Source organism: Gossypium hirsutum, chromosome A05 (genome assembly GCF_007990345.1).
Source record: "Gossypium hirsutum isolate 1008001.06 chromosome A05, Gossypium_hirsutum_v2.1, whole genome shotgun sequence".
Lineage (NCBI taxonomy): Eukaryota > Viridiplantae > Streptophyta > Magnoliopsida > Malvales > Malvaceae > Gossypium > Gossypium hirsutum.
In genome coordinates, this window is record NC_053428.1 from 30,849,653 (window position 1) to 30,862,626 (window position 12,974).

General features: G+C 32.1%; 1 protein-coding gene across 1 annotated transcript; it reads right to left on the minus strand.

The window, feature by feature from the left end:
- Nucleotides 1–5,721: 5,721 nt before the first annotated feature.
- On the minus strand, nt 5,722–12,494 carry LOC107905229 (TOM1-like protein 4). The gene is made up of 10 exons (XM_016831828.2): nt 12,172–12,494; nt 11,585–11,750; nt 10,171–10,249; nt 9,850–9,948; nt 9,636–9,749; nt 9,173–9,324; nt 8,151–8,232; nt 7,424–7,509; nt 7,150–7,344; nt 5,722–6,495 (listed from the first exon to the last, which is right to left on the minus strand). The coding sequence occupies exons 2-10, from the start codon at nt 11,692–11,694 to the stop codon at nt 5,856–5,858; spliced, it is 1,557 nt and encodes a 518-aa protein (XP_016687317.2). The 5' UTR covers nt 11,695–11,750; nt 12,172–12,494; the 3' UTR covers nt 5,722–5,855.
- Between the last annotated feature and the right edge of the window lie 480 nt (nt 12,495–12,974).

The window sequence follows — 12,974 nt, forward strand, 5'->3', positions numbered from 1 at the left end:
TATTTGTTTGTAATATTTTGGAGATAGTAAAGTTATCATCTGGTTTTAGTAGCCCGAGGACGTAGGTATAATTTATCGAACCTCGTTAAAACTCTTGTGTTCTTTTTGTCCTATTTTTCTTTCAATATTTGAGGGTATAATAGTAGTATTTAATTGTGCTATTAAATTACGTTAGAAGGAATATTCTGACTAAGGAAAGACTTGGTATTTAAAAGATCCTTGTGATCCACCTCTCTTCCCTGGGAATTGAACTTTGTGTGATTTTTTAGTACAATAATTTACACGCTTCCGACCCTATTGGAACAACACAAACACCAAAAACCATGAACAACGATGGAGTGCCAACTTGTTTTACAATCAGTAATAGCATGTTTTTCCCTAAGTTCATAGGTTGAAGCTGTAAGAATGAAGATTGAATGTTAACTGATTTTACTTCATGGAGTTGTTCATGTCATAGTCCAATGTTTACTTGTAAGAGCTATTTTCATTTGCGTGTTTATTGTATCAATAAGAATGCAAGTGAATTTGATTGATTTTAATTCACTACTTGCAGGAACTATGCCATTTCCATCATGTTGATGTGACATTTTACACTTCTGTTGAGTTGTTTTAATTTGTAGAAGAAATGAATTCTCTTTTTGTTCTGAATTTGAAAGATGTTTGCTGCCATACGAGGTTAAGCAATAGAATTAAATATCAAGAAAAGAAAAATTAAAACAAGAAAAAGAAAAACATGAACATGACACAAATAAAGGAATGTTCCAAAATATAAACAATATCAGGAATACGTCTTTTTTGTGTTGTGATATTTTCTCTTGATTGTGTAATATGAAAAGTTTTTTAATGGTAAACTGAAAATAAAAAGTGTATTCTCATATGAACTGAAAGCAAATGTTGTGGCTTCAGCTCAAATGTTTTACTTAGCAGAAAAGTAAAATTATATTTGTAACAATAAAAGCAGTAGAATTGGGATGATGCAAGGTTACTTTTATTAGTCACCAGTTTATTAAGAGTAGATAGATGAATTGATACTATTGGTGTACATGTACAAGAACCGAAATGGAAATATGGCTAGCCCCTAAGTAGTCAAGGAAAATTTAACTTGTTTAGAACTATTGGTAACCATGGCCTTAACTAAGAGGAAAGTTAGTAGGGGCATCCTTAGCAAGACCCGTTGAAGCAAGCATTGAAGAAACAACTGCAATCTTCTTGCTCCGAGAGAAGTAGAACAAGTCGAGAAGCTTCGAGAAATGGGGGTATCGCTTGTAGAACTCCCTTGGGTTAAGTTGGTCAAGGGGAGTTTCCTACCAACGATTAGAATCTATCCCACTTGTGATTTGTTGAGCAAGCATCTTTTGTGTCTCATTGGATGCATCTATTTGGCTCTACACCTCATTGTAAAGTTGGATTAGCTTATTGATTCTTACAATATAGTGAGCCTCAATAAGAGTGGGAGTGTTGTCAATCACAGGTATGTTCCCATTCAAAAAGCGGTTAGCAATAGATTCAATAGAGGGGTGACCATATGCAAAAGGTTTTATAGTAAATAAAAAGATGATAAAAAAAAATTTCGTTACCACATAAAGTGCAGAGCTCACTTCTTCTTTTTTTAAATTCCTAATCAACGTTTCAAGAATGTGACCAACCAACGATCTTCATTTTCAATCATTTTAATCTCAATCTTTTGTCTTCCTCTAAATTTCATTTCTGTGTTTGCCCTTGCCAAAAGATAGGAGGACGAATGAAAAGACAAAAAAGATTACAAATAATACTCTATTAGAATTGAAGGCCCAACAAATGAAATTAGGCCTCTAAGTTATATTCTTTCACTATAAATTCTCACATTGTTATGTGTAATATAAATTATTTGTCGTTTACTAAAACTGTACTTAGTTCTTTTATGGTATTATAAAGATTGTAATGTTTATATCAAACCATATGTAAGTGAAAATAAAATAAAATAATTGTGCATTTAAACTACAAAACTTAAAAAATCACAAATTAATTAAAATTTATGTAAAATATTGATTTGTAATGGGCTCCAAAACTTGAAACATGGGCTAAATATTCATATTTTAAATGTAAGTTTAAAATTAATACTCACCTTTTGATTTTAGACGTAACTCAATTGAAAGAAAGATTTTTTAGCTCAAATTTAGCTTCTTCTTCTTTTTTTTTTTGCTTTCGACTTCAATTCAAAATATGGAAAAAAAAACAATAAATGGAAAGTATAAATTAGTGTATGGCTAGATAAAAAAATGATGTAACCATATTCTAAAATAGGAATATTTTATTTCCCTAATATGATGGTAATAAAATCCAAAATATGGATTCTACCAAAAAATAAAATTCAAAATATGGAAAAAGGAACAATAAAAGGGAAGTATAAATTAGTTTATAGCTGGATAAAAAAGGGTCTAACCATTTTTTTTTAAAACGATATTTTATTTTCCTAATAATAGTAATTTTATTATTTCTCTTTATTTGGATATTTTCGTAATGTAATGTTTTGGGCACTAACATTAATAATCGTGGATTAGTTTTTTTTTTATCTTATTGCAAAATTCTGTGTAAAAAAATCATAGCAATCATTGTATTATATTTTAACTCGCATTTTCTAGTAAAGAAATAAAAATACAATTTAAAATATAATACAGTGAGAGTTATAATAATTTTACCAAAATATTCGAGGAATTATAAAGAAACTCAGTTTCTTTTTCTTAAGAGAGAATCAATTAGTTCTCTTTTATTACATGCAAATTAAAAAAAAGAATAAAATGAACCTTAGAACTCAATTTTGTCTTAATTTAATACAATATACTCGTCAAAACTTGGTCCATTAAAATTCCTTAAAAAGTTGTTTATGTCTCCCTTTATCAATAAATACCGAGTTAGGTTTTAATATATAATTTCCTTATAAAATATTAGTGTTTAGATAATTTTCAAATTTAATTTTTGAATACTTATAATAATTCAAAGTATGTATGTTTGTAAACATGAAATTAATGTTCTCATTAACACATTGCAAGTGTATATAATTAGATTTTGTTTTAATTAACTTACACGTAATATACAAGCATTTTATTATTGTAATGTATATAATAAATAAAATTCAAATCTCTAAATCCATGTTCTTAATAAGATAACATTATGGATTTAATTCTTTTATTTTCTTAATGTTTCATAAAAAATATAATAATATTATATTTTTAAATACATTAAAAATGTAACACCCTTTTCCCGACTTGATTGTTGGGTTCGAGCTACAGGATGTCTTGTTTGTATTTTTTTTTATTGTTTGATTATATATCTATATGAAACACGTATTTTTCGTATTGAGATATTTTTTATTGATTGTGTAATATGAAAACCTTTTAGCGGTAAACTAAAAGTAAAAGGACATGTAAAATTATATTTGTAGCAATAAAAGTAGTAGAAATGGGATGATGCAAGGATTCTTTTATTAATCACCAATTTATTTAAAGTAAATATAAGGATTGATGTACATGTACAAGAGCCAAAATGGAAATATGGCCTAGCCCCTAAGTAGTCAAGGAAAATTTAACTTGTTTAGAACTATTGGCGACCATGGCCTTAACTAAGAGGAAAGTTAGTAGGGGCATCCTCAACAAGACCCGTTGGAGCAAGCATTGAAGAAGTTGTTGCAATCTTCTTGCTCCGAGAGATATGGAACAGGTCGAGAAGCTTTGAGAAATAGGAGTATCGTTTGTAGAGCTCCCTTGGGTTAAGTTTATCAAGGGGAGTTTCCCACCAACGATTAGAATCTGTCCCACTTGTGACCTGTTGAGCAAGCATCTTTTGTGTCTCATTTGATGCATCCATTTGGCTTTGCACCTCATTGTAAAGCTGGATTAGTTTATTGATTCTCACTGTACGAAGAGCCTCAATAAGAGTGTGCATGTCGTCAATCACAGGTATGTTTCCATTCAAAAAGCGACTAGCAATAGATTCGATAGTGGGGTGACTAAATGTAAAAGGTTTTCCTGCAGGTGAAATTTATGATAAAAAGAATCTCATTACCACATAAAGTGGAGAGCTCACCTATTTTTTTATAGATTCCTGATCGACGTTTCGAGAATGTGATCAACCAATCATTATCATTTTCAATCATTTTAATCTCAATCTTTTGTTTTCCCTTAGTTTTCTTTCCAATGTTTGCCGTTGCCAAAAGATGAGAGGACAAAAGAAACAAGTAAAAAGATTACAAAGGAATGCTCTATTAGACTTTTGGGATATTAGGGAATGAAAATCTTATTGAATGGGATGCATATATATGGGGGACAGAAAAATCAAGAATTAAAGGCTCAAACTAATGAAATTAGGCCCCTGAGTTATTTCCTTTCACTATAAATTCCCACATTGGTATGTGTATTATAAATTAGCTGTCACTTTCCAAAATTGTGTTTAGTTAGTCTATGGTACTATGGGGATTGTGTTTCAACAAATTGATAGTAGTTTGATGTTATGATTGTGTTAGTAATTAAGCCTAATCTTGGATTAGGTAAGTAAATGTATTTTTTGATCATAGTATTTATAAATTTGTCGTATCGATCACTCGTATTTAAATTTTATCTAATTAATTGTGATTTTAAGAACTCGATTATTGTCATATAATGTGCTAGGATAGCACGTTGTCTATAAACATATTGCATTGTATTACCATTTGTATAGCAGGTAAGTTGGTGCAAAAACAAGATCGATATGTTAAAAAGTATTGAAAATCAATGCTATTACTCGGTAAAGCTAAATGCGCCCTGAAATAATGGATTGAATGTTTGTAAGGGAGATTCCTTATAAAGAAAAGAAGAAAAAAAAATACCTAAAATGCATAGAAGGAAATGACAGCTATGTAATTTATTACATTGCTGATTATAGCACATTCTAAAACAGGCCAGGCTGTGTAAGCATGACCTGTCCTGCCAATCCAATTTGATGATGCTGTCAATAGATAGCCTCTGAAATGGATCTGGTTTTACTCCTCTACTTGGTTTTGTTTTACCATGCATGAAAGATTGCAATATTTGCATCGAAGTTATATAAAATAGATGAAGGAAACCAATTTGTTTTAAGTTAGTGTTGCTGAAAATTATTGCAGGTTCTTGAAGGCAAACATTGTATTTGTGAACTAAAGCTGAAACACAGCACAATAAACAAGATAACACACTACATAGAAGAGGGTTATCTAATTCAGCTTTTCCCATGTGCAAAAACCAAAAACCATGAACAACAATGGAGTGCCAACTTGTTTTACAATCAGTAGTAGCCTGTTTTTCAGAGTTCATTGGTTGAGGCTAAAAGAATGAGGGTTGAATGTCAACTGATTTCATTTCATGGAGTTGTTCATGTCATAGTCCGATGTTTACTTGCAAGTGTTAATTTCATTTTCATGTTTATTTTTTACTTGCAAGTGCTATTTTCATTTTCATGTTTATTGCATCAATAAAAACGCGAGTGAATTTGATTGATTCTAATTCACTACTTGCAGGAACTATGCCATTCCCATCGTTGATGTAACATTTTACACTTTTGTTGGGTTGTTTTAATTTGGTTGTTTTAATTTGAAGAAGAAATGAATCTTTTTCTTGTTCTGAATTTGAAATATGTTTGCTGCCATAAAAGGTTAAGCAATGGAATCAAATATCAGGAAAAGAAATATTAAAAAAGAAAAAGAAAAACATGAACACGACACAAATAAAGGAATGTTCCAAAATATAAAAAATGTGTTATTAATGTATCAAAATTCATATAAATATAAAATACTTTACACAATTAGGAAACGGTAAAATACATGAACACGACAAGAAAATACAAATTGCTAGTTCTATCGGAGAAGATCAACATGGCTTATTATTGGATTTAGATGGTGAAGATGGCATGGCTTTGGCAAAATCAAGAAGGTCTCTGAAGAAAGCATCTTCTGGGTTTACTTCTTGGGTTGGGATCTTAGAATTAATGGAGAGATTTTGAGTTTGTCCAACAAGACTGTCATAAGAGGAATCAAAACCATTAATGGAATGAGAAGAACTACCGGTATAACCATGTTGTTGCTCAAAGAATTGATGTCTTTGATTGAACATAGAAGACGGTGGGTAGTTTCCAGCAGGATTGTCCAACTGAACCGGAGGCAGCTGCTCAGCATCGGCAGGTTTGACTAAGGAAGCCAGTTTAGGTTGTTCACTGAACACAGGTGCAGATCCAGTGTCAACCGAACGGGAAGGAGATGATGGAGCTAAAGTTGAAGCTAACTCTAGGGAGTTCATGTATGCATCCGTAGGATCAGAATGAAGTGTGGGTTCTTTAATTTCAGAGAAATCCTCGGACTTGTAAGTATCACCGCTGAGATAATCAATGAAGCTGGAATTTGTCGTAACTGGCCTTTTTGATGAGGGTGGAGGAGGAAGAAGAGGAACAGCTCGAGCAGGTTCACTTTTTTGTGCTCTTTGGACCTGTCTTTGAGCATTATCCCTTGACGATCTGTAATATACAAGTACAGAGATTCATTAAATTAGATGAAACAAGAATACCGAAACATCACAAAAAATATTCCCTTTAAGTAAGGATTGGTTACCCAAATCTTATATTGCTTAGATATAATAAGTGCCGAATATTGGTATCCGTTCAATATAAGAATGTTCATTTTTTATCTTTTCCAACAAACTATATTCAAGTAATCTTTAAGTGTGTTTTAGAGAAGATAAGACAAAACCACTACAATTTCCTCTTATGTTATAGAGACCAGGGCATGTAACACATCAATGTTAAGTTACTCAGACTCGCTTGTAAATTTCTAATACGAGTATTTATCCGATACAAACGTGTTAACTTTTTTTAAGTAAAAAAATTCATGTATCTAGAGGATCCTTGAAGGATATCCTCATACCCTTGTCTCGATATGTATCAAACATGAATATCAAACATGGAAATATCAAGAAAAACAAAACGTCAACCTAACATAGCATCAAAACATTGTCCATGTGCAAAGCGGATGAATTGAACTGATGTATGTTTTTTCTCCAACTTTTTCATGGTTTTGAAGTGCAAGATTAATCCAGCACACAGTAAATATTTTCTGTAAACTAGAAGAAAAATGTCCAAAAGGGGGGCAGAAGCATAACATGGTAAAGTCACCTGTGAGCCAGCTGAGCAAAGTCATCTTCAGAATCATCATCGTCATGGTTAACATTAACAATCGGCACAACACGAGTTTCTGCTACTGCTGTGGTAGCACTACTGGTGTTTCCTTTCAGAATGTCATCATGCTGGCAAAGAACATGCTGCAATTGATCATTTAGCGCTAATCCCTGACATAAAAGTTGCTCATTTCTGGAAAAGCAAAATCCATCATCAGCATTATTCTATAAAACAGGAGGGAAATCAATGGAAGATACAAACAGATTCTCACGTTGTATGATTCACGAGAAGAACAACACGTTTTTTGTAAGAACGGCATTGCTCAACGAGGTCAACAATCACATCTTGCTTCAAAGACTGAACAACATCCAAAACAGTAAGCCTAATCATTTGATTTGAATTTATTTAATCCCTGGCATGCATAAGGACCACATTGGACAGTATGTAATATTTTTTAGATATATCTTCTTTATTTCTTATTTGGTGTTGATAGATAAGTGGGCACATATTTAGCTTCCAGGGTTGCTTTTCATCTAGAACCGTGCAAAGACCACACAACCTGCCCAAGCCCAAAGTCTCATTCAATATTCAGGAAGCTTAGGACAAAACTGTTAAACCCGAAAAATGGGCTTAAGCAAAAAAATTCAGCCTATTTAAAATATCTACCAAGACCAATTTATGCAATAAGTCCAATAATACGGTCAAAATGAAGAATCAATTTACCATGCCGCAGCAAGGAAAAAACCAAGATTTTACATTGCGCCATGTGAAACCGGAAAATTGGATTAATAAAGCTGATCCCAGACAAAGAGATTAACAATCAGAACAATAAATTTCCCCGGTGCTAAATAGAAAACCAAGAGGAAAATGAAAACCTTGCAAGTTGCACATTAAAACGAGTAAATCAACGTACAACAGCAAGAAAATAATCTGAAAAAGAAAAACAGGATAGTACATGGGTCAAGCATAATGGTTCATTTCTAGAACAAAGTTTTTACCTCGGGAGTCTTGGGCTCCAATGCACTAAGCACTTCCATTAAGATATCTGCCAGTCCACTAGCATTTTGAATCTCTGACAAGCTGAAAGTAGACAAGTTTCATTGTCTTTGCAGGCAAATGATAACCAAAATACCGCTAGTTTATTTAGGAAGTTTACGTGTCAGCAGCAAAGATGTTAAAACACAAAGATGGAAAGAGATATGCAGTGTAGTCCTTTGAAGTGGTTTATTACAGTTCAACAAAGAAAAAAGGATAGCTTAAGCCTCAATCTTTATGTCCCAATGTTAAAATAATCCGTACTGTGTTCATGTATTTTGCCGTGTCATAATCATGTTTATGATATTGAAAAATTCATGTAATCATATTGTGTTCATGTTAAACCTTTATGTTCTGTAATATCAATTTTAGATTTATTAAAGAAAATAAGTATAAAAATTCATTTCAACATTGTTATAGTCATATATATGCTAAAACATGCCAATGAACACATAATAGAAACTGTTAGATAATTATGTAAATCATAATGTGTATTATCAATTGAATGTTTTTTTCTTAATTATGAGCTGTGGTGAGGTGATGTCTATTATAAGTTGTGATGCTCTATTCTTTGTAATATCTTCAGAGTCTTTATTTTTAATAAAATTTTATTTAGGCCTAACAAAAAGAAAAAAAATTTAAATCATAATGTATATGATTTTGCATAAGTAATGACGACTTATACATATGAAGATATAAATATATTACACATTCACATATGGTTTACAATTTATATGGTAAACATAAAATCAAACACAACAAACAAGAGATGAGAGATCCAATCCAAGCAAAAGAGTTACGGATACCAACAATAAATCAGTTGACTTTTCTGTACCGATTCAAGTCATTATTGAACTAAGAATCAAATACTCTGAAATAGTTTGAGTGAAGCAAAGGTTTCGAAATCTGTTTTCGGACAAAGATGTTGTGTCAAGGACAACTGTTTAATCCGCAACAAGAACATAATAATCTAGCAAATTAGTACCTCAAGCCAGAAGCATCATCAGACTGTCGAGAGACCTCAATAGCAGTATCTTGACGTGCTGAAACTGGTTGGTGGGTTACTGGATTGTTCTGAGGTGGAGTAAATAACGGTACACTATTCTTTTCTCGAGGAGGAAATGCAACTCCAGCAACCTGAAAATACACAAAAGAAGGTTTAACTTTAAAAACAGATGTGAATAGACTATGTTATTCCGATTTTTTATTTTCTTGAAATACCGTATGACACTCATGTCCAATAGAAATCCAAAGATGGGTATGGAGACATGACCCTCCAAGAATCCTCCAAATACATGAAAAAGATAAATTATGGAAAATGAAAGGGAACCTAATATATCCAAGCACAAAAGAACAAGTTTGATAATATTCGTCCCTGGGAAAATAGATGCTTATGAAGGGCCAACAAAAGAAAGGGCTGGCAGGTAAACACAAAATAGAATGTTTACCCGTAGTTCTTTATATGCTGCAAAATATTGCGGATACCTTCCCCCGGGTCCTCCAAAGGCTACTTGCCATGTGTCTATAAAAGTAAGTACCTTTTCCCTGACATTCAAGTCAGGCTGCACAGTTACCAGAATGAAGAGTAAGAGTAGTAAGAACCAAAAACTGAGGAAATTAAAAAGAAATGTTAGATATCACAGATCAGGCAAAGAAAGGCACCTTCTTCATTACGATTTTAACCATTTCATTCAAGATATCACACTCAACAATCTGCTGAAAAACATGCTCCCCGCAATTTTTACTGAGAGAATCCAATACCTGGACGAATATATAAAGATATATGGTATCGTATTACTTCTTTATCATCATGCAACACTAAGGAAAAAACATAGGATGGTACTGAGTTAATAATCATTTGAGACCACATGATGAAATTAAATCACTGAAAATAACCAAGTTATACATATTATTACATAAGAGTTGACTTCCGAAAAAATATCTGAAAAAGCAATATGTACGAGGGAGAAGCATGTAACTCACATTAAGAGCTAGTAGCTGTACTTTTGGGTTTTTATTGCCCAGTTGCTTCTTGAGGACTTTCAAAGCATCCTTAGCCTGCCTACAATAGACAAATAGAGAATGTCAAAACCTTGACTATGATTTTCACCGAAGTCCAGATGATTCAGGATCCAAATGCATCTGCGATAGCGAATAATAGGCTTGGATCAAGTTATGACAAGGAGCCAATACATTCAACACAATTGCAGGACAACCATGCAACTTTCCTACGAGAGGGTGTTGTATGTCTACAGAAAACCCCTTGGCAGCATAAAATCATATTTCGAACAATTAAATTGATGACAATAACATACACTGTGCATTTCTTAGCACCGGACAATGACTTTCTTTTTATTCAAACATTTTCATTCCTGTTCACACTTCAGACCCTTCAATTCTTTTTCTAGTAAAGAGATAAATTACAACCCAAGACCAACTCGAGTACCCAAAGTGTACAAGAAAGACATTAAAGCCGAAAAAACAACGAGTGTGAGAGAAGGAACTAGAAGAAAAATAGAGAACATGTCTGTCATATAGACAAACACCAAATAATAGACTGACAAGAGAATATAGAATGGGAAGGTAGCCACCATATTGGTCCTACATTGCATGGAGTTAGGTGTGAATACCTAATTCTTACACGGGTATTTAACATTTCACTCACTATAGTCAAGCTAAATGAATCCAAAAGTAGGGTATAAAGATGTATACACCCTAAAGATTCTTGTCCTTGTTCAAGCCACTCATATGCAATATTTGAAAAATCCCACCCTCCACCCCTTATTTGTGACATATAAATTTCCCCTCAAATTGTCCTTTCTCTTCTCCTACAAGACAAAGGATACCATATCCAGAAGATCCAAAAATTTCCTCCTTCACCTCCCTCCCTTCATCACTCTCTTCTGAAAAAAATCATGCCATATCATCCTCCCATTAACATTTTTGAGGCAAGATACATTTTAATCAAAGCTTGAAAAAACTTCTCTCGTCTATTGCAATGGCAGCACAAATCAAGTTAACCCAGCAATCTCCTCACAAGCTCCACCTCTTTCATGATTGGACAACTGAATTACAGTGAAACGTTCCACAAAAGTGTACCACAATCTCTTGTGATTATATATTACACTATCAAAAGATGGATTACATCACAAATTCGACTTAAAACAATTAAAGTGGTGATTAGAGCTGCTCTTCAGCAAACAATGTTTGCAAGTTTGAAAATCACCTAAGAAGCCTACATTGCATAATTCATACCACAACTCACGTGATTCAAATAAAACTACCGGTGCTTCCCAGAAAACCAAATAATCTAATTACCAAATCACAATCACAAGTACAAAAACACATAAAAGAACAGAAAAATGGCCACTAAACCGACAAACAAAAAGAATGATACCGTGGATCCGTGTTTATAATATCACATAGCTCAATGTTTATAGCCCAATCTGGACCAATCAGCATATCATGAGTTGCCCTTTCGGCACAGGCTGCCGCACTATTAGCCATGAGAACCTGCTTCTTTTGTTGAAGTACAAAATCCCAGATTATTCTATAAGCACAGCCTACAACAAAATCAATAACTTTATCATTAAATATCATGAATTTGAGGCAAAATTTGAGATTTTAATTAAAATAACTAAAAAGTAAACGATCATCAAAATCAACTCTTGAGCATGATCATCAATAAACTCAAATTGGCAATTAAAAGAAACTATAGCAACCCCAAGAATAGAAACAGCCCATATAAAAATAAAAAGGATATCAAGCGATCAAACCCCAGAACTTTAAGCGTAGAATTAAAACCGAGAACAGTTTTAAAAAAAACCCAAAAAGAAAATGAACAGATCAGATAGTAATGGAAATAAAAAAGCAAGCTTGAATAACATTTCTAGCCCCAAGTGATCAAACCAATAAAACTACTCCCATCACCTAAATTAAAGAATAACAAAAAAATTTTGAAGTTTTTGGGATAGAGGATCTTACATAACAAAAATGACCACGAATAATACACGAACAAAGCTTGATTTTGTAGTATGTTTATACGAATAATGACTTAAATCTTTCCTCGTTTTCTCTTGGACTTGGTTGAAAGGCTTTGCCTTTGCCCTTTGGTGCTTTTTTTTTTCTTTTTTCTATTTCAATTTTGGAATAGCGTCAACATTAGGCTTGCCTTCTCTGAACTCAAATCAAATTTGACTTTTTTTCTAATAATTATAAAATTTTAAATCGGAAAAAAATATATATATGGAGTTAGGCATAATTTTCTCTGGTTTTTATTTTTTTAACCGAACAAAATTTTGGCATTTCGGTGACCAAACATTTATTCATACTATATATATAACTTTTAGCTAAATTAAGGATATTATAATTTTAAAATTTTTCAAATAAAGTTATAATCATCAAATTAAAATAATTAGTATGATTTTCACTCACTTTTCGTCCTTTGTTTTTTTCTTAAACTATAGATTAAAAATTTTATAATTGTATTATACTTAATTTTTTATATTTAAATTTAATCTTTATATATTTTTTTAAATTAAACCTTTTATTTTTAGAATTTTAAATTTTAAATATTTTTGTAAACATCGTTATAATTATTCTATTAAATTTGATAATGTGACATTTTAAAATTAATAAAAAATTTCTCGTTTGGTATCTATTTAATAAAATAATGACATTATAATGCATCTAAATTTAATAGAGAATTTTAACCGTGTTACCAATTCTTAAAAATTCACATAAGCATTTTAATCAAAATAAAGTATTTAGACTATCTAATGATATTA

Coding starts and splice junctions, on each gene's coding strand:
- LOC107905229 (XM_016831828.2), bottom strand. CDS start 11,694: ATGGCTAATAGTGCGGCAGCCTGTGCCGAAAGGGCAACTCATGATATG. Junction 9,750..9,849: donor TTAAAATCGTAATGAAGAAG/GTGCCTTTCTTT, acceptor GTAACTGTGCAG/CCTGACTTGAATGTCAGGGA. Junction 6,496..7,149: donor TTTGCTCAGCTGGCTCACAG/GTGACTTTACCA, acceptor TGTATATTACAG/ATCGTCAAGGGATAATGCTC.